This window comes from Puma concolor, chromosome A2 (genome assembly GCF_028749965.1).
Source record: "Puma concolor isolate L17-30 chromosome A2, mPumCon1.1.hap2, whole genome shotgun sequence".
NCBI classification, from domain to species: domain Eukaryota; kingdom Metazoa; phylum Chordata; class Mammalia; order Carnivora; family Felidae; genus Puma; species Puma concolor.
The window spans coordinates 130,592,582-130,619,992 of record NC_141668.1 but is presented as its reverse complement, the minus strand read 5'-3'; the positions used below and the strand labels follow the sequence as shown (position 1 = coordinate 130,619,992).

The 27,411-nt window shown below is 45.4% G+C and overlaps 1 protein-coding gene and 1 long non-coding RNA gene across 7 annotated transcripts in view; one reads left to right on the top strand and one right to left on the bottom strand.

Moving 5' to 3' along the window:
* LOC112857523 (uncharacterized) overlaps positions 1–9,029 on the top strand; it is a 239,586-nt gene extending 230,557 nt beyond the window's left edge. For 2 of the 3 annotated variants that reach the window (XR_015248281.1, XR_015248280.1), the window contains 2 exons: positions 5,583–5,638; positions 6,121–6,461. This is a non-coding gene — a long non-coding RNA (uncharacterized LOC112857523). Of the gene's footprint in view, positions 1–5,582; positions 5,639–6,120; positions 6,462–8,795 lie in introns of those variants that run through there. The other variant, XR_003223323.2, reaches the window with a different exon arrangement.
* The window catches only part of PDZRN3 (PDZ domain containing ring finger 3), a 242,153-nt gene that overhangs the window by 24,565 nt on the left and 190,177 nt on the right, over positions 1–27,411 (bottom strand). The window contains exon 1 of one of the 4 annotated variants that reach the window (XM_025920857.2): positions 24,847–25,181. The exons of the other annotated variants lie outside the window; for them this stretch is intronic. Within the exon in view, the coding sequence (XP_025776642.2) occupies positions 24,847–24,915 (69 nt within the window). The 5' untranslated portion in view covers positions 24,916–25,181. Of the gene's footprint in view, positions 1–24,846; positions 25,182–27,411 lie in introns of those variants that run through there. 4 annotated transcript variants of the gene reach the window in all.

The following is a 27,411-nucleotide window of genomic DNA, read 5'->3' as shown; positions in this document are numbered from 1 at the left end:
AATATCACACAAATGTATTGTAAAATTAGGCAGGAATGTATTCTGATGTGTTCCTAGACACATCCTTCTATCTGTATAAAAGAATTTGTGAAAATGCTTTTCTGATTGGGAATGGATCTTAATCAGCTCATTTTTATAGAAAAGTGATGGCAAATATTAGATTTTACACATCAGTGCTACAAGACTGAGCAGATGTTTAAATGGTACCTACAAAAAGAAACACTAAGGACCCATGTGAATTAGTCTAAGCTAAGAGGATTCTCGGGGCAGACAGCTGCCTTGCGTCTCCATGCACAGTTACAAAAAGCAGGAAGGCTTTTCCAACCCCTTCCCGCCTCTGACATTGTTAAAAGGCGCTGGTCCGACAACATCCATAACATCTCTACAGCCTAGGTTGAAGGAAAGCAATGGCAAAGCCAAAGGGGGAGGCCTGGAATGTTGGGGTGACTGTGAAGTGACGTACCGTCCCCCTCCGGGACGTCACTTCCACATATGGCTGAGTTCCAAAGAGAGGCCTTTCTGGCACCTGTGCCCACCAGAACAGTTTCAGGAGCCCAGTGCCATGTGTGTATGCTAATCAAACGCAGTTCCATTAAAGCCTGTGCACCATCTAAACGAGCTCCTCCTTCCTTAGGTTACAGCTCAGGGATGGAGTGCACAGGGTCTGCGACTATGAGACCCCACAGGGGTGGGGTCCTGATTGTGGGCTTTGGACAACTTGACTATTCTGAGTCTCAGTTACCTCATCTGCAAAATAAATGTAATTATAGTATTGTGCCTCTGAGGGTTATTATAAAGTTTAATGAGATAATGTACTTGTAGTGCCTCACATGCAAACAATAGGAAATTTACTAAGATACTAGTACTAATGGGGATCCTATACCAGAATAGTCACATTTTCCCCAAGAGAAAATCATCTATAAATCAAAGCAGCAAAATGCAGCTTAATTAGGTAGTCTTAAGAGACATTTGTGTACTGAAAGGCTCCCAACCTATCTCCTGTTCCTGGACTACCAACATACACATTAATATTTTCAAGTCCTCGAGTTCGGATTCTCCCATGGGGGTGGGGGGGGGAGGGGTCAGGGGTGCAAGAGATAAATTTTACAGACTTGACCCCTGCCACACAAGCTTCTTGACAGGGTATTTTAGGGATCATTACATTCTCTTAAAGGACAATGAGACAAGGCAGGAGTGTACTATCCTAGACGATCCATTTTTGCAGCCAAATTTGTTTTGAATTACCTTGTGCACATAACACTTATTACACTGTCATCTTGGAATCACATCACTGAGAGCCTTAGCGAGGGGATAACTCCGGTACACTGTCAACCATCCGAGAATGACAGCCTTTATTCTCAGGATTAGCATTACATCTACATTACACAGAACGGCTATGATGATGGCTGCAATTACAGATGGAATGCTCATCCGGTGACGTTTGGCCCGGTCAAATTAAATATCATTAACTCGCCCAATTGAGCAGATTGCTTTTAAAACAGTTTATGCAGCTCTAAAACCAAGTAAATGGAATGTTTTGGAACCAGAAATGCTGATTGCAAACTTTATCTTTATTATAAATTAAAGGCTTAAGTTATCCACCTAAGGCTCTGGCCGGCCCCTTGGGACTTAGGTGCAATTATGGTGAGAATCCAATCAGTCTGTCTCAAGGCAGACATCATTGTCACAAATATGACATGACACTAAGGAACCTTCAAGAGGTCCGTTAGTGTAAGGTCTCCTGAGACAAGACAATTATTTCGAGGGTGTGGAATGATTCCTGGTTCCGATTAGGCCTGGGTAACACGCCTGCACCTCTTTGTATGAGGCACTCGTGACGGTCTTCTCCAAGGTCCTGAGAACTAACACAAAGCTGGGGGCGTTTCCATCTGGGGGTAGATTTCACGGACAACCCATCTGTCCATCTTCCGGTCATTCAGTTCCTGAGAAAACATCTGCTGAGGTTATCCAGTGAGAGTCGTTCCTGTCTTGGAAGACATCAGGATGCCACTTGGGAAAATTTCTGGTGCAGAAATGAGGCTAGGGCATGTGCGAGCCACTCAAGAAATGGTCAGAAGGAATGTTGTTGTGGGCAGCATTTGCCCTAAGACATTTCGTGAGGGATCTGATTTGCTGAGGTGGCCGGAATGTTCCCACAGACTACACATCCTGGAACACAAATTGAGCCCATAACCCAGAGAGGGGGGGAGACCTGGGTCATCACTGTCTACCTAGAAATGCCATTGGTGAAGGTCACGTCATACATCTGTAGTATCGCCTTTCAAAACAGGAGCCTGGAAAGCTTGCACAGTGCTGTATAACTTAACTGTGAGCAGTTCAGGATACGTGCATATGTAATACTGGGAAAAGATATACCACAAGGTCTCTAAATTAGAAAATAAGTATCTATTTATGGGAAGACATTTGGTTTCTGAGGATCAACATACTGCAATCACCTCTATTTCTACTGCATGTGCAAACGACCCCCAACCCCAATATAAAGTGCTAACGCAATTTTGAATCCAGCCTCCTATCAATTACGCCCCTGGCTAAAACACAACTTTCATAGGGTTCATTTAATTAAATACAGGGGCAGTGATTTCATTCTGTAAAATATCACACCTGTGTTGTCAAACTAATTAAAACTTAGGTTCCAATGGAAGTAGCAGACAATAATAAACTACACACCAACAAGTAAAAGGTTTCAAGCCCTGATTTGGGCTGAAAAAAATGGTTCTTCATTTGGAAAACTCCTTGTTCTGTCTTAATTTATTTCAAATGTATAGTCTGCTCTGGGGCTTGACATAGCGAAGGCCAACTTATCTAAAATGTAGGTGTTATGTCTGTTAAGAAGAAACAGGAATCGGGGGCACCTGGGTGGCTCAGTCAGTTAAGCATCACACTTCGGCTCAGGTCATGATCTCGCAGTTCATGGGTTCGAGCCCCACATAGGGCTCAGAGCCTGGAGCCTGCTTAAGATTCTGTGTCTCCCTCTCTCTCTGCCCCTACCCTGCTCATGCTCAGTCTCTCTCTCTCTCTCTCAAAAATAAATAAATGTTAAACAAATTTTTTAAAAAAGGAAAGGGAGTCTTAATGAACAAATAGTGTTCACAGTAACGTGTTTCTGTGGAAAACCCTCACTTTACTATGTGATGTCTATGTGTAAATAGACAACACTTGCATAGATTTCAGTTTCTTTGATGTAAAAACTTAAGGCATGCCTGCTTGGGTGGCTCAGTCCATTAGACATCCAACTCTTGGTTTCGGCTCAGGTCATGATCTCACGGTTCGTGGGAGTGAGCCCTGTGTCGGGCCCTGTGCCGACAGCATGGAGCCTGCCTGGGATTCTCTCTCTCCTGTCTCTCTGCCCTTCTCCTACTTTCTCTCCCAAGGTAAATAAACATTTTTAAAAAACCCTTAAATCTCTAGTATGATACCTACCACGGACCACACTAGAGTTTGTCCATGTTAACTTCTAAATGTATCCTGATGCTGGTTCCTTGGGCTTGCTCCCTCTCCAAGGGGAAGATCACCTGCCTTACTGCACCTGCGTGCTGTGCACACCTGTATTTATAGTTGAGGTAACTGTCCTGCGAGAGGGGCCTTCCTGATGTCTGACTTAAGTATCTCAGATTTGAAAATCCTGTACTTGTTTTCTTAAAGAGAGAGTATTCCTGGCTGCCAGCCTCTAAATAATAAAATGGGTAACATGTCTTCAAGAAAGCGAGGCTAAAAATCATCTGTGTACTTAGTTTTTTGTTTTTTTGTTTTTAAATTTTTTTTTCAACGTTTATTTATTTTTGGGACAGAGAGAGACAGAGCATGAACGGGGGAGGGGCAGAGAGAGAGGGAGACACAGAATTGGAAACAGGCTCCAGGCTCTGAGCCATCAGCCCAGAGCCCGACGCGGGGCTCGAACTCACGGACCGCGAGATCGTGACCTGGCTGAAGTCGGACGCTTAACCGACTGCGCCACCCAGGCGCCCCAGTTTTTTGTAAAGTTAGTCCTAAAATACTGTAAAATGCTTTCTTCTCAGGTAAAAATCTACCTTAATATTTCATCTCCTTTACGAAGAAGCCGTGATGGCATCACCCCAAAGTCCCATTGTGATGACCTCCAAATATCCATTAAACTACAACACATTTGAATTACTCTACATCTTAAGATAAACATGCACATTTCAAAAAAAAATTTTTTGAGAAAGAGAGAGACAGAGAGGGAGGGGCAGCTGGAGAGGGGGACAGAGGATCCAAAGTGGGCTCCCTATGCTGTCAGCAGAGAGCCCAATGTGGGGCTCGAACTTACGAACGAACCATGAGGTTATGACCTGAGCTGCAGTTGGATGCTCAACTGAGCCACCCAGGTGCCCCAAACATGCACATTTTTTAAAAAATCATCTTAAAGGTGATAATTTAAAAATGCAACTCAACATAGGAAAGCCCAGTGTCGTGTTCTTGGAAACAAGGTGTTCCTATAGCTAAGTCTCCCCTACTTTCTATGATTCATAAGTTCTTTGGAACATTTCTTCTCCAGTTGTATCCTTAATGCCTTTGCAGCAGGGATTGGTTTCAAGTTTAAATTCAGTTAAAAATGGTTGATCACATTCCATGGTCTGTCACCGTTCACTCCTGGCAGACATTCTTCCAAATGCCTCCAACCACCCTCACCCTTCTCTTATTCTTCATACTCATCTGGAAAAGCCTTGACCAATTCTTAAGATCCAACCACCCGCCCAGTGTCCATTTGTACACGAGTTTATTGATGCTGGAGAATAGTCACACAAGGAGAGGTCACTGAGTAGAATTCACAGCATTTTCCTTGATGTATAATCACATAGTTATTTTTCTATTGACTGCCTGCATTTTCTCACCAGGTCTTAAAGTCCATGAGGGCCTGAACCGTGTCTTTTGTTCCCCATAGCACACAGAGACCTGCTGGATTGCAGAAGGCTTGCCAACAAGTCACCTGAGTGACCTATTCATTCGTTTGCAGACACAGTTCCCTCACTGTGCACATCTGCTGGCGTGGTCCTTTCGTGGTCCTTTCTACCCTTACACAAAAATATATTTTCTGCTCTATGATCTTATATGCTTAGCTAAGTTGAACACAAATCTAATGGAGTCTACTTTAGAAGTTCCAAGTTTCGAATGAGAATAAAACATGCATTTTATATATTTTTACATACATGCATATTTAGTGAGAAGCATTCTCAAAGTTAAATAATATAGCATGCCATGCTCAATAGGATCCACATGCTATCAAGGAAAGTATCCTCTGCTTCGTGGACAGTGTGAAACATGAGGCCCAGAAAGGTTATGGAATGTCTGCGAAAGAGCACGGCAGCTCTACCCAAGCTTTCCTGTCCTCCGTGGGTTCTGTACTGCATGAGGTGAGGCGGGGCCGTTTCAAGTGAAAATGCAAAACCTCCCATTATAGGGGAAGGAGACGAGAAAGGCCAACATTACAGACCTTATAGAAAAATCACAAAATGCAAAACGGTTTCTTTTCCTTGACCATTCTCTTCTCTCTCTCCTTCTCCCCTCCCCATCCCCCTGCCCTCTTCCCCCACACCCTCCTCCAGGATCACTGCTTCTGGTTGTGCAGACTGAGCTGTGCTCCAGGTGTCCAGACAAGGAGGTGAGTAGGGTGGGTGGGCTCAGAAGAAAGGGAGCCCTTTTCTACCCACCCCCCGCCAAAGGAAGGGCTGGCAGGGGTCCCCCTGCTGGCTGCCACGAGGTCCGAAAGCCCGTACAGTGGAAGCATGTGAACACTTGGCTTCTGGGCACCTGCATTTTTGCCCTGGACACACAGAGGGCTCTGTCGGGGGGCTCAGCTCCCTTATCCCTACGCCAAAAAGGTGTCCTTCCCGAGTACTACCCTGTTGCCGAGTCTGGGAGAGGAGGCATTATCTCCCTGCGCTCCACTGCTCACCTGGGTATCTAATGAGCGGCCATAATGGCCACAGCGAAATGCAGGAGTTTCGGACACTTCCGTCATCATCAAGGCAACAGGGGCACAGCGCTCCCTCTGTGCCAGACGCTATTCTAAGCACTGTGCATGCATTTACCCAGGTGATCTTCACGTGGGGGAGATCATGTAACATTATCTGCATTTTACAGATGACATGGAAAGGCCGGAGAGCATCTGTGTAGCTGCAGACCTCTGGTTCAAGATGCCAGTGGCTTCTACCTCGCACTGGGAGAGGCACACTTAGTTCAGAGGTAGCCAAGCTTTCTACATGTCAATTTTATTTAAAAAAATTTTTTTTAACGTTTATTTTTGAGACAGAGAGAGACAGAGCATGAACGGGGGGTGGGGCAGAGAGAGAGGGAGACACAGAATCTGAAACAGGCTCCAGGCTCTGAGCTGTCAGCACAGAGCCCGACGCGGGGCTCGAACTCACGACCGTGAGATCGTGACCTGAGCCGAAGTCGGACGCTTAACCAACTGAGCCACCCAGGCGCCCTTCTACATGTCAATTTTATTGCACGCAATGATCCATATTAGCATTATCTCCTACCATAAAAGCAATACAGCCGCCAATCAAAGGGGAAAGGTGTGGTTACATTTTTGCAAGCATCGCACCCAAGGCCTCATGAAAACCATTTTATTATGTCATTTCCATCTCCCTGGTGTGAACTTCATATTGGTCTCATAAATATCTCTTATAAACTTAAATTTGTTAGCTGTTTTCCTCAAAGACTAGGGGAATGTTTAAGATAAAATTCCACCCTCAAGCCTCTAATCATAAAGAAAAGGACATATAGGAAGACTCTCGCAAACAATTGCTGTCATGCAGAAATTAAAAGAATATTAAGACAAGTGTTTAATGATGTTTTATGTGACCATGGTCATTTAAGTTTCAAATAGGATTGTAATGGAGATTGCATGAAGCTGTGCAAGATAAGGAAGGGGTTAGTTTCACATGTGTTAAGACTCTTCGGCTCTGGGGGGTGACTGCCTCAGTTTATTTTATTTTATTTTTTAATTTTTTTTTAACGTTTATTTATTTTTGAGACAGAGAGAGACAGAGCATGAACAGGGGAGGAGCAGAGAGAGAGGGAGACACAGAATCTGAAACAGGCTCCAGGCTCTGAGCTGTCAGCACAGAGCCCGAGGCGGGGCTCGAACTCACGGACCGTGAGATCATGACCTGAGCCGAAGTCAGACGCTTAACCAACCAAGCCACCCAGGCGCCCCAGACTGCCTCAGCTTAAATACAGGCTGATCACTTTTGTGTTAAGTCATCTTGAGCAATTAACCTCCTGGTGACTCAGCATTCTTATCTGTACAATGGGTCAACAGACGGACCTAACTCACTGGGTTGTTGTTAGAATTCATGAGGCCATACATAGCAAGTAGTTAGGGTTTGCGCCCCGGGAGAGTGAATGCTCAATAAATGTTAGCTGTCTGTTATCCTCATTCATTTCAAGAATTATTGGGGAACCCACTATGTGCCAGGCACTGATCAAGTGGTAACCAAAGCTCAGTGACAACGGGTGAAGAGTGAACACTGTCTGGGCTCTGGGGTGAGACACACAGGGGTCTGAATCTCTGCTCTGCCATTTACCAGATGGGATGCCAGGAGGACTACCCTACCTCTGTGTGCCTCAGTGTCCTCCACTGAAAATTTAGGTCATTCCAGCACTTCCTTCCTAGGGTTTCTGTCACTGAACGGTGTCAAGTAAAGGCCCTGGGGCAGGGCTGAATGTTACCATTGTCACCACCCTGCAAACCTGGACAAGTTACCAGAGTTCTCCCTGTACCTCATCTGAAAACAGAGTTATCAAGATTCAGTGTAAAGGGTCTGGCTCAGAATCAGCACTCTCACAGGAGACACCAGCCCCTGTGTGGTTTCTAGACATTCTAGACATTCCGACTGACAAATCTCGGTAAAACATGACTGCAAATACATTGTGTGAGGACATCAATAAAAAAGATTTTATGTTGCACTCATGTCTATGGGAAAGAAGCCTTTCTCGATCCCAGCACCCGCCTCAAGGATATAGTATTCTGGAGTACTTGTACTGGATGTTTGCTTTGTGCCAGGAATTGTGCTAAATGCTGTAGACGCATGATCCTATCCCCTCTGCCCAATAAAACGGTCATGGGTGAGGTCAGCAGCATTCTCTATTTTGATAGATGAGAAAATCAAAGCCCAAGGAGCTAAAAACAGCATCCTAAGACTTGTGTGAGTCCTAAGCAGTACAGATGGGATTTGAATCACATCTGCCCAAGTTCAAGCATAGGTTCTAAACCTCTAACCCCTGACCTGCACAGCTGGAGCACTGTGACCTGACCTCGGCCCAAAGCAAAGGTAAGATAAGGTGTACACAAGATGGGAGGGTAGAGTGAAGAAGAGCCTTCATCACAAAAGGGGCAGGTGAGGCACAGATGGGAAATGCAAGGCTCTGATGAGAAGCAGGAAATTCCTGGCTTAAGAAAGACATCCATGGTTGACACCTTGGTGGGAACGGGTGAGCCGGGCCAGGCTGTACCAAGGTGACTATGTCCATGGACCTATCCCAGAAAGTCCCCTTGGTAATGGTCCATGTTTAACAAGCAGAATGAGAAAACACTGGTTTTGGACATTCACTCACCCACCCCTTCCTACTAAACTGCGAAAAGCTAAGGAACCTCTGGTCTCAATTCTCTTCTTACAAAGTTGTCCCTTCAAATTTTAGCCTCTTGTTTCTACCAACTTCCTGAGGCATTCTGTGGAGCTCTAGCGATGGGCCACGATTTAAAATAGTCCAACTAGGAGGAGAGTAATGTTAGTCTTATGTTAAAACAGGAAACTCTTCAGCGGGAAGAAAACCAGCGCCATGAGACATTTCGAAGTCTTGAATCTTACAGGAGCCACAGGCCAAGATATCAAATTTTAAAAGAAGCTTTTTGACCTCAATGATCTGTGTTTTATTTACTCCTCTTGACAAGATTATGATACTTCCTAACTTTTTCAACAACACCAATGTCAGGTAACAAACCAATGGATGCCAGGAGAAATGAGAACTAATGATGATACACTTTAAATACAATTTCCTGACTCTTGTGGATTTGTGTCTTACATTTTTAGTGGAGCTTCAACAGTGGTTTGAAATCTTTTTTGTTTGTTTTCTATATTTTTTAAATATTTTATTTATTTATTTTAGAGAGACTTGAATATAGACTCCCTGTAATGTTCTGGATCCTTAATCACAGTTCCTTCTTGGGGTCCCTCACACGTGCGCGGTGAGGGCACCATGTCACCACCTGCTGGTTCCTGTCCAACGGAAGCTACTATATTGTTGGGAGCCTCTGTGTCAGAGAATCCGACATGTCCATTCTTTTGCTAGAAAACCATAATAAGGTTGGAGTATAGGAAGAAGAATGGTTTATGCTTCCAACTGGTTAAAAAAGCCACTCAATCTCGTATTTCAACACCTCTCTCTACACAATGGGACACACAGTCCCTAGCCTCAACAGGGGAAGCCCATGCATTTGCTCCTAAAATACTTTGTTCTTTGCACAAGCTTTCCCACATGATTGGTGTTTTAGAACTGTATTTTTTTTAAAAAAAGCACATCATCTCTAATTATACAATTCCTACATTTTTAGTTTTAATCTTTACTGGACATCAACAGTTCCAAGTGGTATTATGATGGGTAATTTTCAGCATTTTTATTATGAAAAATTTTCCTGATCATCTTTTCCCTCTTAATTATCCCCATGAGGCAAATTGTAGAATAAAGTCTGCAGTTAGCAGGATGGCCTTTGCTACTCCAGCGTCCTCAGGGTCGGGGGGATGGGCTCCATATTTTATTCTCCTAGCTTGTGGCAATGGACTCATTTTGGAGAGGGATGATGGTATGTGTGTGTATGTGAATTATATGAATTCAGTGCTTATCTAAGTTGGTATGTATAAGCACAAAAACTAACCTCCCGTTTGTCCTAAACTGTGACAATATTCTGTTTTTAATTGCAAATTATTGCTCTGTGTGTTGAGAAAATTTAGGTTAGAGGAGAAAAATATGTGTCTCTTTCCTGCTGGTTTGAGATATACTTCTAAATTTGAATAAAATTTCTAGAAGACAAAACACTTGATCCTACCCACTCACACTTCATCTGTACTATGTCTAAGAATATTGCATTTAAGAGTACTTAACATGCAATGATGAATCCAGATAGATCTTCAGTGAATTGCCAAGAGATTCATGGTTTGCAGATACTCCCCTTGCAACGAGAGACAACTTTCTATCAATAGACTATATAAATTCTCTTTACGTTGTCTCCACTGAAGTACAGAGTTACCTAGTGATCACTGTGAGAAATTAATGCAGAATTCTGGAAATATTAGCTTTGAAAGAAGAGCCAATGAAAGTCAGCAGGAATGATGGACTCTGGAGGCATGGAAGAAACAGAAATTGGTAAGATTTAGAACCTTTATGAATCAAAAATAAACTTAAGGTGGTAGTTCTTTCTCAAAGATTTACAAGTGTGATTTATAAATGGCACCAAAAGAATAATGATGACATCGTGGGATATTTATCACCTCTAAAATAGGGAATAAAATGACTCTCCCTCTCAACTTCACAGGTACCGAGGGCTTTAAAATATGACCACATTATAATAATTGATCTTCGCTTTTTTGGTGATTAAATTCTGGGGAATAAGAATGGCAGAGTAATTACAAGTTTAAGCTGCACAGAACTCCAGCACAGAGAAGGCCCATGATAATAAGTTTTTGGATCTTAACAGAGATAAAAAATAAAATGAAAGATGTGTGTGAAAAGGATGAACATTACAGCCCTTCTAGATTCCATTCCACAATCTCCTGCTCCAGCAACTCTGCCCCGTTGTGGGAGCAACAAGTATGTCCCCAAGGATAAGGATCCTCAACTGTTACAACCGCTTGAGTTCATTTTCTTGCCCTCAGTGTTGGTTACCCAGAAGCATCACATCAGCGTGGCAGGTCCTTCAGACAACCCCCTCTCGGGTCCAGCAGGGGATACAGAGGAGACGGACTCCTTGCCTGTGGCCACCTAGAGACACTTTGTTTAGGTGACAAAATAACCCGGAGTCTATTCCAGTGAACCCAGCCATGGACGACTCCAATGACAGGCTGGCCAAAGCACAACTGTGAACTCTCTCCTCTGCTGTCAGACTGTTAGTGACCTTTAATGAAGAAGCTAACCGGGTTGCTTTTGTGGGAGGAAAGAGGATAAAACTCTTTGCAGGGCACAGGAATTAGCGTGCGGACTCCCGTCCCTGCGACAGACAAGAACCTGCAGTATTTTCTAAGATGATTTATTAGACCTGGGCAACATTTGCTAGAAACCTACCAAGAGCAAATCGTCTGGGAAGGAATTAATGATCCAAACACAACACTTGATAATGCAATTAGAATATGAGGAAATGCAGGGGTTTTCCAGAGAGAGAGAGAGAGAGAGAGAGAGAGAGAGAGAGAGAGAGAGAGAGAGAGAGAGAAGTAGGGAGGGAGGGGGACATAGGGAAAGATGGAGGGAGGGGGAACAGAGAGATAGAGGGAGAGAGACAGAAGTATGTGTACATGATTTTGGTTATGTCAAACCTAAAGCCAGAAAAAGGGTCTAACGAATTTCTAAAAGAGTAAAGTTGTCAGAGGGGAGGAGAGGACTGGGGTGAGATTTCTAGTTCTGGTGTTCGCATAGAGTTAGCAAGTGTGCCCAGCTGAGTGGAAATGCACTTGCAGCTATGTTTCAGCAAAACGGGGTGTGGGACTGACAAAAAGAAATCAGATGGCTGGCGGCCAAAATATGGATCCCCATCAAGGAATGGCAGAGCCCAGCTCTGGGAACAGTGTTTGTCTTTAGCTCCTGTAGGCAACAGTAAAGATGTCTCCCCCGCCCGCTGCTTGTGTTTGGGTCAGGGACTCTCTTCCTTTAAACCTTTACTTAGTTGACTTAGAAACCAAGAGTCTGAAGCTCTGGAAGCTTCTCTCTGACCTCATTTCATCTTGCCTCATGGATGAGCTCACTGAAAAATGTGTTTTCCAGGGGTAACATCCCCCATGTGTATCTAGAGGAAATGTCTGGCCGTGTATACACTTGTTCTAACTGCTATCCTATGATGTGCACACACTCTCCCTCTGGGTTGTGTTACAAGGTTCCTTTTATTTTTACGAACGTAGGACTCTATACATTTTAAAAAATGTGTTGTTGAACACTATGTTCCCTTACCCCCTCCATTGGCTTTTTTAGTCTGGAGAGGATATGGTTAACATTTTTAATGCCTCTCCAGAGCATGTCTTTATTTAAATCTTCGGTGTAGTCATGCTATGCAGCCCCTTCATACTCTCCACGTATTCTCTTCTGCTTTAGCTCGGCAAGTAGAAGTCAAGCTTGGGATGGCACCCTGACAGCCAAGCCCTCTCGGGATACGAGAGAACACAGGGCACGTATGCACAGGGGAGTATCGGTCATGAAATACTTTTCCTTCAATCCAGGACTCCTCTGGCCCTGCAGCCTCCACCCGGCCGATGCTGACAGCTTCCGTTCAGACGGTCAGGAAGCCCACCATGGCCACCGTGACTGAATCCTACACTCCGTACGGGGGGCCCTCCTGCCCAGCACCGGCCACCCGCAGAGCTGGGTACCGGTGCATTTTCATCTCCCTCCACCTCCGGGTGCTAAGATCATGACTTCGTTAGCCTTGCGGCCCCTGCATCCTTACCAGTGGCCCCTCCTACGGGGCACACACTACAGGTGTTCAGTAAATACCATGTTGGACAAGTGACACAATCTGAGCACTTCTTCCAAACATGCTGTGCGTCTCTACCTTTGTGTGTTACGTTTGGGAAGCCTTGGCCTTTCGTACTTCTTTTGAAAGCCTGTTTTCCTGTTTCCCCTTTAAGAGAAATGACGTGGCAACGGTGGGGGCCGATGATGTCCACACAAGTTGTCCTTCCCGCAGCCGCTGCCATCACTTTACCTGTCTGTCTCCTAGAGACCTTTTACCCCTAAAGGAGCAACTGTGGCTGCTCCTCCTTTGGAAATGCTGGCTTCCTCCCTTGGTCCCCAGAGCCTTGACTAGCTTGTTTGACAATATGTAATAGGTGACACCATGCCATACAGACACCAGGCCATGAGTGCTGGGAGCACAGGGCTGGTTTCAGTCTTTCCCTCAGCATGTGGGCCAGAGAACAAAGCAGGCCCTCAATAAATGCTGGCCTTGGGGCACCTGGGTGGCTCAGTCGGTTAAGCGTCCAACTTCAGCTCAGGTCATGATCTTGTGGTGAGTTCGAGCCCTGTGTCGGGCTCTGTGCTGACTGCTTAGAGCGTGGAGCCTGCTTCAGATTCTGTGTCTCCCTCTCTCTCTCTGCCCTTCACCCACTTGCACTCTGTCTCTGTCTCTCTCTCAAAAATAAACATTAAAAATTTTTTTTAAAATAAATGCTGGCCTTACAGCAACTACAGGGTGACTCTCTACTGGGATAACTTGCAAATGAACTCCTCTCCTGCCTTAACACGGTGCTAAGATGAACCTCCCTTGAATGAGGCATCACAGGATGCATCACGTAACCCCAACAGCTCTGGAACTGCCTCCCTTTCAACAAAGGAGGAAACTGAACACAGTTTCTTGGTCCAGACTTTTGACGATGCTTCTGCTGCAGATCTGTATTCCCTAGATTACCTTACACTGTCATTATATGCTCATTAGTATAAGATTTACTTTCTGACCTCCAGCCATCCCAGAATGTAAACCCCCGAGGAGAGGGACTGTGCTTCTGACCACACTGCCAGACATTCAGTGCAATGCCAGGGATGCTGTTCAGATGGTGTGCTTGAGTCACACAGTCCTGTGCTCGGATCCCGGTTCTGCCCCTTAGCAGCCGTGCAATCCCAGGCCCGTGAATGAGCTTCTCTAACCCTCAGTTGCCTCGTCTATAAGATGGACATAACAACAGTACCTGCACTTTAAGGGGCTGTGTTGGAATCACACAGGATTCCACATATAACAGCTGTACATAAACCACGTGCGTGGCAAATAACACCCCGTTATTTATCATTGCTACTGGCATGAAACTCCGAATCAGTGGAACGTATTTGTCCTGGGCCTTCGCTGTCAATTCAAGGACAAATAATACAATGCTGGAATTGTTTTCTCCTTTCTCTGGACAGTTCTTAACTGTGTCCAGATGTGGAGTAGAGTTGGTTCTGAAACTTGACGACCCATTGAGAACAAGATGTTCTGACTCTTCACAGTGACTTCTCCCTGATGTTTTCCCCCGCCGCCCCCCCCCCCCTTCCCCATCACCATACGGGGCACAGGCACCTGCTCTCAGGTTCTACTCCTTGGAGGAACCCGGACAGAACCCTCATTGTGGAGGGCAGAGATGAGACAGACAGGCCAGCAAACTTGAACTTTAATTCCTGGACAGTTTCCAGCTACCTAGGTTTGTACTACAAACTTGAGGCTTAGAGAGTTGCTAGCGAGAGAAGAGAAAAGGGGCCCAGGGAAAGAGAGGCACCTTTGGTCGGGGAATCCTAACACCTGCCAACACAGTGATACACGCAAGTGAGGGCAACAGAGGGCAGCTGGTACCTAACATGCCAAGTGGTTGCAATACAAGTCATTCGTGCCAGGCGTTTTATAGCTCGATAAAAAGGAACAGAATCCTGGATGCAAAATACCGCTGCGATTCTGGGGGGAAATACCCACTGCTTTTCATCTCCTGGTGCCAACTGAAATACCGGTATGAAGGATACTAATTTCTCTCTAGGTTTTCCAGACTCCCTAAACAGTAAACAGCTGCTTGATAATGGAAAATCGGTTCATATTCTTTAGAGTTTTCTTTTATTAAAATGCATGTCGCTTCTAACGTTACGTGCCACACCGCTGACACTTTTGGGCAGAGGAGGGGATTAATTAATTGCCACGTATGGCGAAACAGGAATGTGCCTGGGCCGCAGTACACTGTTTAACACACTGGGAGGAAACTGTTATTTTCCCACATGTCTCACAAATTAACTCTGTTTTCATTGGTTTAATGTTGTAAATCGTGTCTGTCTGCGTTATTTGGTTTATGCATTGTTTGTTCACAAAAAAGACAAAAATTTTCCTTCAGATTTCTTTATATAGAAACACACAAACATGTCAACCCCTAAGAGATGTGTTTGTAAAGACACAAGTTCTAAGTGTAGTCTCACAGATGTCTTCTGTTACAACAAATGGTGTCATTTCAGAGAATTCGTTTGCAGATGAAGAATGCTTTATGTTAAGGAAAAAAGTAACCAGCATTTTAATACTTTTTAAAGATCTTTACAGACAGCTAACTCCTTCCTCCCCGTTATTACTGTGTCTGGTTTATTTTTCTTCAGAGTTTAGAGGGGGGAGGGAAGCTTTTTAACATTTATTTTTTATTTTATTATTATTTTTTGAAAGCAGGCTGTATGCCCAGTGCAGAGCCCAACACGAGGCTTGAACTCACAACCTTGAGATCGAGACCTGAACTGAAATCAAGAGTCGGGTGTGTAACTGACTGAGCCACCCAGGCGCCCCTGGAGGCTTTTTATGATCTATGATATTTCTGGGTGAATATCCTGAGCCTGGGTGGCTCAGTTAAAGGTCCAACTCTTGACTTCAGCTCAGGTCATGATCTCACAGTTTGTGGGTTCGAGCCCCACATCAGGTTCTGTGCTCACAACAGAGCCTGCTTGGGATTCATTCTCTCTCTCTCTCTCTCTCTCTCTCTCTCTGCCCATTCTCTGCTTGTGCTCTCTCTTTCTCTCTCTCACAAAATAAATAAACTTAAAAAAATAATCTGTGATATTTCTTCTTGGGGCTGTTCTTCATATTTTATTCAGTACTGAAGACATTAAAAGTTTTGTTAAGATACACGTAAATATAAAGAATGCTACGCTGACTACTTGTGAGCCCATCCCCCAATTCGAGAGAAGAGCCTACCAAGTCGTCACTTTGACAAGCTGCACATCACACGTCCGTGGGTGGCCAGAGTGCCAAGAGCTCAAGAAGGTGGCACTAGAGAGAGACCTGCCCTCCCAGGGGACCAGAGTTACCGCAAAACTATAGCACAATAAAACAGACACTCTTAGTACGAGGTTGGTGCAGGGAGACTCTCAGATGGCCAGAACAGAAAGGCCAGAAATAGCCCCAAGCTTGACACGGAAAAGAGCAGTGCCCTTCGATGGAGAAGAGATGGGCTGTTCTCCAAGTGGTGCCGGGGGATCCATACTAAGAAAGTGAGGTCGACTCCAGCCTTACACCTTTCTGTGAAAAGCAACATTTATATATAGCTTTTGGAAGAAAATATAGGAGAGTAGCTTTATGGCTTTCACCATAGAAAATGTATTTCCTAACACAGACTAAAAGCACAGACCATAAGGAAAGACTGATATATTTGACTATGTTGAATTAAGGGATTTGGTTCAACTGGAATACATCATAAAGAGCGGGCAAAGACAAGCCACAAACTGGGAGAAAAGGCCTCCAACTCCTATCTCATAAAGGACCAGTATCCAGACTATGCTTTTAAAAATCCTATGAATCAAAGGAAAAAGATGAAAAATCCAAGAGAGAACTGGGGCAGACACTTGAACGGGCACCGCACACACACCAACGGAAGCACAATATGGCCAATATACACGTCAAAAATAGAATACTCTATTTCATTAATAATCAAGAATAAACCAGATTTAAACCAAAGTGAGATACCTCTTTATATTCACGGCAATGGAAAAATTAAGAAGTCAGGCAACACCAGGTAGGGATGTGGATCAAGAACCTGTCCACTATGATGTTGAAAGACTGTCTGGCATTAATAAAACCAAAGAGATATACACCCTAAATGCCTGCCTGCCTTCACTCCCCCCTTCCCTCCTGTCCTTTCATCCCCTCCTCAGTCTGTCCATCCGTTCACCCATCCATTCATCCATACGTAATCACATACCTCTCACAGCAGTGGTTCCCAAGGGGTGCTCCCCCAGATCAGCAGTATCTAAACTGGAGGTGGGGCGCAGGACTCTGTGCTGTTACCAAGGCCTCCAGGTGATGCTGATGCCGTGTTCAAGCTTGAGAACCAGTGCCCTAAAGGAACTTTTGTACCTTGAAATTGGTGTAAGAACGCAAGTTACAAATGAAGAGTCCCCTCCTCTACCCCACTCCCTTTTTCTATCAAATAGAAAAAAAGAGGAAGAAGTGAGAACAACTTTAATACCCAGTGAATGTGGGAATGAGAGGCAAGGCGAGGCAGATACTTATTTGCTGGTGGGTGTCATACAAAGAGGCTTACTGGGGGGGTGGTCAATTGGCACTAACCTATGAACACCTCTACAACTGTTTATCCTCTGACACAACCCATAAAAATGTACACTAAGATCATTATTAAGGATTGGTCAGTGGTACTGTTTCATTGACACATACAGCTAGACCGAGTCCTGCAACCTGCAAGTGTCCCGGGAGCAGGGTCTATCAAGCGGGACCTGCCATCATGGTGATGGCCACACGCTTCATCATCAGAAAGGGGACCGTGCTCTACTTATTTCACCCAGGATTCTGCAAATTACGGTTCATTTGGTTCACAAGTCCTTTCTGAAAAGACATTTTCTTCTGGCAGGAGGATTGTGCTTACCATCATTCACATTATTGGGGATTATGTTTATTAGATTAATTTCCCATTTACTATCGGGAAGGTAGTGTTTGTAGGAATAGGAGGGTGCAAACATTAGGAGGATGCAGGATAATTCTAGAACCTCAGGTAATTCTGAGAGGGACACCGGTTGAAGAAAATTGAAGCTTAATCTGTAGAAGATACCCACACATTTACACACACACGTATTACCTGCATACACACAAACGTATAAATGTGTGATGTCTATATGTGCACATAAATTTTTAACAGACAAAACGTCACGAACCTTCAATTTTCCACTTGTAAATTACATGTTATAGAACAACTTGCTTGAAAAAAGCCCTGCCTAATCGAAACAAAATGACCTTTTGTTTTTTGGTATTAACCAACAGATGGTTATGTTTTGATCTGAACCTAAGTATCTGAGAAATGAGCTCTTCCTGCTACCAACTCATCCAAAAGAAGACTTAAGAGAATCTGCCCAAAATCTTGGGTAACTTAAGACTCCTACCTCTTGCAGTATTTTTGGTTTAACATTCAACAGAGGTCCTCAAGGCTGAATGAGCAGCTAACTCACCTGGAGGCCTGGTTCCACACAGACTGCTGGCTCCGCTCACAGAGATTCTGGCTCAGCAGGTCTGGGGTGTGGCTGGAGAACCCACGTTTCTAACAAGTTCCTACGCGATGGTGATGCTGAAACTTCTGGATACCCCTCAACAGTCAGAAAAGCTCTCCTTGGGGCGCCTGGGTGGCGCAGTCGGTTAAGCGTCCGACTTCAGCCAGGTCACGATCTCGCGGTCCGGGAGTTCGAGCCCCGCGTCGGGCTCTGGGCTGATGGCTCAGAGTCTGGAGCCTGTTTCCGATTCTGTGTCTCCCTCTCTCTCTGCCCCTCCCCCGTTCATGCTCTGTCTCTCTCTGTCCCAAAAATAAATAAATGTTGAAAAAAAAATTAAGAAAAGAAAAGCTCTCCTTGATCCCTTCTGCCCCTCACATCAAGATACTTGCATTCTACAATCGAACGCTGATGTTAGTAACTTTCTTTCACGTGTGCAGTATTTCAGCTTATTCTTTATTACAAACTGATGGGTGTAACCAGATACACCGGGAGAAATTACCCTGCCAGGCCAGATGACCAGCAGACTGGAAAAGGGACCCTTTGCCCAAAGCCGACCAACAGACACACACACAACTCAACACGCCCTTGGTGAAGAACTGGGAAAGCAGGTCATCTGACGTAGACAAACTCATTCCTGACTTTTCTCACCGCAGTACTTGCTGTTAGGCAGCAGAGTCGGATGGCATTTCACCAATGTTATGACACCTGCCACACTGGTGAAGGTGATGCTTCTAGAAACGTGGAGCTTTGTGAGCTTTAGAGAGTGGATGCTATGTTCCCTGCTGAATCCCACACTGGTCAGAGAAAGCAGGAGGGTTATTTTGGCTCTGGCATGCTTCTGGAGCTACTGATGGTGTTCTTTTGTGCCTCCTCTCCCCCACACCCAATATAGCCATGACCTCTCCTTGCATTATTAATGAGTGCAAGAGAAGTCATTTATTAAAGCTACATTTTTTCAGCGTTCCATATGTTTCTCTCTGCCAGCCATGGCAGGCGTGTCATGGGAATGCAGAGAGGGGCAGTCCTCTCCCCTGTGACCATGAACCACCTGCCTCATGGCAGTATGCAGCTGTATCTATGGAAGCCATTAGGATCCTGGGACATCGACTCATTTGTCACTGCTAAATGCCTTCCCAAACCAAAGTGGGACCTACTTGATACATTCCTCATTCAGAAGCCAATTTGGTAAACACATCCTGAATAGTTTACTGGTTATATGTCAGGACCTGGGGTGTCACATAGAACCAGACAAAGTCCCCGCATTCATGGGGCTGACATTTTCCTGGGGACTGGGCGGTTGGAGACAACAGACAAGTTAACAGGTACGTGAAATTGTGTTAAGTGCTAGGAAGGAAATAAACTGTATACAGAGAGATCATGGGTGGAGGTGGGGGAACCTCTTAGGTCAGGAAGGTCTTTGGGGAGAGGAATGTTCGAGCTGAGTCCTCAAGGATGAACTGGTGAACTATGTTACAGATGGAGGGGAACAACCAGTTGTAAGGTCTTACAGGGAAGGAATAAGGTGGGTTCTCGGGGCTACAAGAAGCCCGCCAGGACCAGAGCAGACACACAATGGGCACACGGCAGGCAGCTTGCTGGAGAGGTAAGAAGAGGCCAGACCACACAGGCCCTTGCAGGCCACAGTTAAGGAGTTAGTTTTATCTTAGGGGCAGAGGGGAGCCAGTGAGCAAGGAGTGGAATCTCGGTTCTGGGCACGGGGCTGGCTGGGCAAACGTGTTGGCAGAATGAATAAAAAGTAAATGTCTTGCAGCCCCCATGGTCTCCAGCTGCACCTTCTTGATCCAAATCACAGTCATCTCGTCCAACAGCTCGTTCGGGGATTCCTGACCAGTACCCTTGTTTCCAGTCTTGCTCCTGATGCCCTACCAGCACATACAAAATCCATCGTGTTCAACCAATCCCATGCTGAGGGTAAAGGTGGTGACTAGACCTCCCAGGATTTCGCAGTGTAACTGAAGAGGACGATTTAACAGATGACACTGAAACGAGGAACAGAATATGCTCGCCTCATGGGAAGGCTCAGTGCAGGGATACAGAGGTGCACAGGACCTCAAAGAGGTTCAGTGCAGGGATACAGCGGTGTGCCGGGGCTCATGGGAACACTCAGAAGAACATCTAAGCTGGGGTGGTGGCCAACTGGCCTCAGTTCTAAGAGGAAAGCAAGAGAACCCCTCTCTGGTCACCTAATGCTTTGTACAGCAAGAAGAGGTACGTAGAAAGAGGGGAGCGGGCCCTGGCCTAACCCTCGGCCTGTCCTTCCCATTGCTTCATCTACATTAAAGAGGTTTACGGTCCACTGTTAACCGACGGGAAAACAAGTACTAGTGACAGATAAACGCCCACCATGAAAAAACGTGACTTTCTCAGCCACAGATAGGTGCCATGTCACTCGGGCAAGAAGAGACGGTTTTTGGTTTTTTTTTTTTCCTCTTGCTTTGCCTATACCAAATCAGTTTGTGAAGCTGCTTCTAATAATAAAGCTCCGTGAACTGATAGGTTGTTGAAGCAAACACACTCTTACTCGCAGGAACGCTAAACCACGTTCAGCACTTCTATATGGAGGTCGAGTTTATGTTCATCCAATTAACCATCATTAACTCTGTCCACACTCTATCATACCACAGCCTGGCTGACTCCCAAAACCAACAACTTCAGATGGCATAAAAGGCACGGATTACTCCCATTGTTTTGTTGCTGCTCCTGAGAGGCAAAAGAACGTGAACTTTCTTAAATGATCCATTCTTAAAAGTGCCTGGGAAGGTGATGGGAACTCTGCTCTCGCCTGTGTCCACCACCCTCCCCTGGCATGAGGGACCAGAGGCCCTGTCTCAAGCCTTCTCATTTGTAAGAGAACAGACCCAAGCGTCCCCAGGCTGAGAGAGGTGCCAAGCAGCACATGGCTGGCCCTGAGTGAGAACGCAGGGTCTCCGTGTGAGCTCCGCAAAGGTGAGCATGATTTTTAAAAACTAAGCTAAGCCTTCCGTATAATACAGGTCATCTCTTCACTGGTTTGGATAAAAATGATTTCTATAAGAGAAGAATTCAGACCTTGGAATCACAGCACAGACATTGCAGCCACCCCCATTTGTGTCTCCTTCGTGTCTCAGTTTATCTTGGAAACGGGGATAGTAATATCCCCAACCCCTTGGTGCTGCTGTGAGGATTTGATGGAGAAACGCACAGTCAGCACTTAGCAAAGTGCTGGTACATAGTAAGTGCTCAGCAAATAATCCTGTGGTTGCTGTAATGAACATCGCTGCAATTTTATCAGTATGTTTCCCTTGCCGTCTTGAAAATGTCCATGGAGACTTCAGTGAATGTATTAGTTATTACAATTTCTACTTTGAAGCCTAAGTCCCAAACAGAATTAATTCCTTACTGCCCAATCGAGTGAGCAAAGATCACTATTCTGCAGAGTCTCTGGCTGATCTGAGACCTTAGAAGAGGTGGAGGGAATGGGCGTGATAACCCCTTCCGCTCCCCCTGGCCTCTATCTGAAAGCCCTCATCAAAGCATCTCTCTATACCCGCCTTCCCCTTGTCCTGAAAGGACACAGCTGTGGGGAGGGCTCATGCCTGGCCAGTGATGAGGTCCCTGGCACCATGCCAACGGAGCCACAGATGTCTCCATCCCTGGTGACACTGCTCGCACACCCTCTGCCCATAACCAGGTGGCCAGTGTTAGCCAGGTTCTGGCCACAGCTCTAGAGCTCCCAGGCTCCCTACCCCATCACCCCCCTGAACATGAGATATTCTGGGCAGTTAATCTATCCAAGTAGAAGAATGCCCCCCTTGATAGCCTGAAAGCATCTTCCTTTCCTGTTTCTCTCCTTTTCTTGGAAGCAGCCATGCTTCTGAGTGGTCCGAGATGGGGTACTTTTCCAGAGCAGGAAACAACTGCTAACTGAAACTTTAAAATGTCCCATAGGCACGGGCCCTGTCTTGACGCTCCCTGGTACTCTACAGTGACCGGGAAAGCACAAAGACTGCTATACCTCAACAGAAAGGGCAGGCAGGACACTTGTCTTGTACTGTCCTCAGAAGTACTGCAGATATCCCCTAATATCTCGGCGTATCCCGTAACGCAGGGCATGCATCACTCATACGTGTGTGCTCTCCACAGTGCCCTTTAACGACCAGGCAACTTCATGTGTTGCTGTTGTTTTTCTAATGTGATTAAAGGTACAATAAGGTATGTGTGCAACAAGAGGCAAAGCCATTGTTCTGCATCATTAAGCTCACAGCAGCCCCAAAAAGAAATTGTAGGCAGCTTGCCAAAGGCCCTAATGAAGAGCATCTCTTTGAATTATCTCTGGATGAGGAAAGGATCAAGTCTGAGCCCCAGAATATTTGATCCTCTTTGTGCTGCTGTTACGAGGGCTTACTGAAGCCAGACACACTGGACCTTCTGGAACTGTAATTTATGGAAACCTTAATTTCTCTGCTTTTAATAAGGCTTTGCATAATAAGAAGGGGAATGCAGTTATTAATTCCTGCAAGTGTTTTGTGAATTCCTTTATGCTATGGTTCAGGACTCGCAAAGAATAGGAGAAAGGGGATTTTACTTAGTTGGCACAAGGGTAATGGGTCCGAAAAGTAGTTTGAGTTTCCTGAAAATAAATCTGCATGGCTTCCTAAATTGCTGACAAAGTGTATTCCAGATGGAAGTCATTTATCAGCAATTTACTGCATGATGCGTTGGCCAGAAATATTTCCACATAAATTCACCTAGTAAAAACAAACAAACAGAATCCAGGCTCTTTCTTTTTGGGGGCCAAGGGGGAAAGAGCCCAAATAATACAGGTGAATAAAGCACAAGTGAACACAGATTTGCAGGACACAGGGCAGGGTAACCACATTGTGGAGGGGGCCAGTGTAATTAATACACCTACAGCAATGGATCCTAAATAATATTTTTGTGCATGACGACCAAAAGAAAAAAAATACCCAGCAAGTTATTAAGACTCCATTTTTATGCCTTATATTATATACACAGTAGTGAAAGTCTTCACCATAACCACCCTGGTGATGGTTCTGCTGTTCTGCGTGGTTTGCTTCTGAACGTCTGACTCACTGAGAACTGGGGACTTCGTGCTCATCGCACATGATAACCTGGCAAAATGTGGATTACAACATCACCATGTGATCACACAAGGGATGGAGGGCAGATCTCCAGTGCCAAGGGCACTTTTGCCCAGGTTTCCAGTGTGCCCCCAGACTGCTTTCAAAGGACAGAAGAGTCCAGCGGTGTGCTGGGTGTGAAGTTGCAGGTCAGAAGTGTATGACCAACACTGATTTAAAATGCTTGGGTTTTGTAAGATGTGTGCCCTCTGTATAAGGGGTGGTTGGGGGTGGGGGGCATGACCAAGCCCCCAAAGGTTTGACATTCTGTATGCTTCAGTGAAGACACACAGACAGAGACAGACACAGACACACAGACACACACACACACACACACACACACACACACACACACACACACACACACACACACACCTTTTCTTTACCCAGGGTCATTCTATCATTAGATTGTCCACAGAAGCAGCCTTGTTTCGCTGTGTCTTTTTAATGCTAAGCGCCCTCTGGTGGCCTGTGCAAAAATGGTGCCCAACTGCCGGCTAATCCAGTTCTATTTTTAAACTGTCTGGCTCTTTAAAGAGTATGTTAATATGCGACTCAGTGTGATAAATTAAGGAATAAGCACCTTTTTTTTCTGACCATAAAGACCTTATTCTAGCATTCTAATTAAAAAAAAACCTTTTTAACAGGATTATAATTTTTATATCAATGAAGAAAAATTGGGCAGATTTAGAATGATTGAAGGGGAAAATACTTAACTGCCAAGTCAGGTTACCAACAACACTATGAAAACCTCAAGGTTCAGGATAAAACTTGAATATCTAAAAATAAAACACTCCACACAAATGTCAGGTAAGTTATCTGGGTTATCCCTTACATGTCCTATTTCATCTCCACTGAAATTTCACGTGACTAATGATACAGAAGTTTCGAGAAGTCACCTGCTGTGGATGATGGCACCCAAGATCAAGCCACCTGCTCTTGAAGTTCTTAACATTTTTACAGAGCGAGGTACAGAAATGGCAAGAGTGAAGCATAAATGTGAACCACATGTCCCAGGACAAGAAGTTGCTCAAAGAATCAAGTCTGCGGTAGACGCCTGTGCTCTGCTGAAAGGCACGCCTTCTAACTATTTGTAAACAGAGACAAAACGGCACGGGCATTAATCATCATCCCCGTCTCTTCTCCAACTTGTTCAAAGGGTGACCACGCTTTGACCCTTCCCAAGACATTCGCTGACACTCCAGAGGGCAGTCACTTGTAAAGGAGCTTTGTGACAGGACTGCTGGAAAGACACTTTATGACTGTCAACATCTTTACATATTCAAATATAGGCACCTAAGGAAGTGCCCCTGGGAGGGAAATTACCCAAGAGATTTAACGGAGAATACAGAGAAAAGTCCGCAAGGCGGTCTTGGTCAGAATACAAGTATGCACCCAAATCCCTAATTCCTTTCCCAGAAGTTACCGTCTGCCAGGTGAGTGCCTGCCCACGCCCCCGGAATAAAAGGCAAAGCGTTACCTGACAAACTTCATAGAGCAATTTGTACTGCTCCTCTTGCTTCTGCAGGCTGCACAAACTGCATCCCATGTTTAGAGGAACGTCAAAGGAAGGCTTCAGTACGCGCCAGCACCCGGGAAAAGCAGCGTCCTGCGCGCAGGCATGAAGGTATCCTCGGAGAGCCTCAGGTGCATCAGGCGGCTGCAACACTTCACATTGGCGTTGCTCTCCAAGGCTGAAAACAACTCTCTCCCCTTCCACGCTTCCCCTCCTTCCCTCGCAGCGTGCACACACACACACAGACACACGCACGCACGCACACACACACACACATACACACACACCACTCCCTCCTCTGAGGGACTCTGGCAGCTGGATTGTGGTCCAATGCACACGCTATATAGACTGCTGCTCATGCATATTAATCAGCTCTCATTGACTATTCATAACAGACAATGATACAGAAGCTATAATTGCCAACTATGACAGTTGAAATTTCTCTAATTAACAAGCAAGTGCTCCAGTGGTAGGGAATAATAAAAGACACTAACAATTTTGTAAGCCATTTTCTGGCAGTTACAAATAAACATGACTGCATTTTTAGCAAGGTCTCTTAGGATAATCCCTAACGCATTTAAGCTAAGTAGAAATTCATTTTTAAATATATCATAAAATTTCTGATGATATAAAATGTATTTAATGCTGCAGATAATGATGGCATATAAACGAGTTTTGTGGAATGCACATGTTTTGAATAATATTCGTATAATATTTAGTGCTTTCCCAAGTTGCAGGAAAAATCTGCCACATATGAATAAAATATAAAAATTTAAATTGCAAGGTATATATGTGTGTATGCAAAGTAACCCGGGGGTTGTAAGGAGACAGGCTGCCCTAAAGGTGAGCAAGCAGATAATCACTGCTAAAGTGCATTTGCAGTTCCCAAAGCAGAAAGTTATTTGTTACAGGGCTGCCCAGCTCACTGGAAGGAAGAGAAGCAGCCAGCTTCGTGCCATCTCTTGAGCTATGCAGACGCTGGCAGATTCCTCGGAGCTCATGCCACTGAGCTAACTGTCCCTGTCTACTACAGATCTGTGTCTGATATTCCGTGTCTGCCTAGACTTAACCCCCTTCTGCTCTGTGCTGTGTGTCTAGAAAGCAGGAAGTTGCGATTACACATGGAAGGTGAGGACCGGCCGCATTTAAGAACTGATTCCTCTACCTTGCCTCTTGTTTCCCTTCATCCAGCCTCTGACCCACTAAGTTGGACGGCTTTACAAACAACAACTTTCTTTTCTCAAATGACTACCCCACCACCTCAATGAAATGCAGAGGTAATATTTTTTCAGCCCCAATCATTCACGATTAAAAATCTCACCACTGTTTCCAAACCCTCACCCCACCTCCATCTTATAAAGGTTGAACTGTCTCCCAGGAGGACTCCCACATCCTGTCAAGATGCATCACAGGGACTGAAGAATAATGCTCCCTTTCTCTGGGAGTCCAGACACACCTGGGATGTGAGTAAAACAGTAAATAAAATCCCACCTGGGCTGGTGGCCAGCAGATACATCTGGTCCCATTTCTCGGACCCAGAAGATGAGGCATGGCAACTTGTCACAGATGAGCTAATAGTCCCGGCTTTTGATGGAGGGGGAGGAAGGGAACCTCCATCTCAGACCCACACCTGGTGTCACTATCGTGGCTAGAGCCGACAGCTGAGGCGTGCCACCAGGGAAAAGAAGCCACAGATGGCGCTGGGCAGCGGCAGTGACCTCTGACTTGCTCTGATGTTGAGAAGGGCAGTTTGGATCCATGAGCAAGTTACTGAGGGCTCGGTTTCCTGATCTCTAAAGAGCTAGGCGACGAAGTACCTTGCAGAGTTTTGTTGGAACGATGTAAGAAAACACAAGCTGTCAAGCCAAAACCAGAGGTCATGCTTGTCCACTGCCCTCACCCAGAGCCTTCCATCTGTAGTTCTGCTCTCTTGTAACCCAAGTGAGATCTCAATTCCTTCCACTTCCATTTACCGTCCACTCCACCTGGACGATGCTAAGACCCGCCCCATGCACCTTCTGCTTCCTCTCTTGCCTACCCACGGGGTACCCACCGTAAGGCTGCCAGGTCGGTCTTTATAAAGCAGAAACACGATCACTTTTTTTCCTTAAAAACGCTGCTACGACTTCTAGTCAAACCCGGATTAGAGTCACATTCTTCACAGGGCTTCCCATACCCTGTAAACTCCGGTCTTTGTTCATCGGTTTCTATCATCTACTGGTGCTCACTTCACTCCCAGCAAGCCACGTCCTTCCTCAGGGCTCCCTCCGCCAGAATGCCCCTCCCTTCTTCTTCCTACCCACTCAGTACCCCCATCTCGGCTCAAATGAAGCCTTGTTAGGAAAGCCTTTGTTGGGGTACCTGGCATGAATTTATTTCTCAATCCTCCAAATTACTGTTATATCACCCCATTCACTTCCTCAGTCTCGCTGTTCATTCAGGCTGTTTGTTGCTGTGTCCTTGGATAAGAACATCGGCCTCGTGAGGGCAGGCAACTGTGTCTGCATCTCCCCAGGGTTCAGCCCTGTG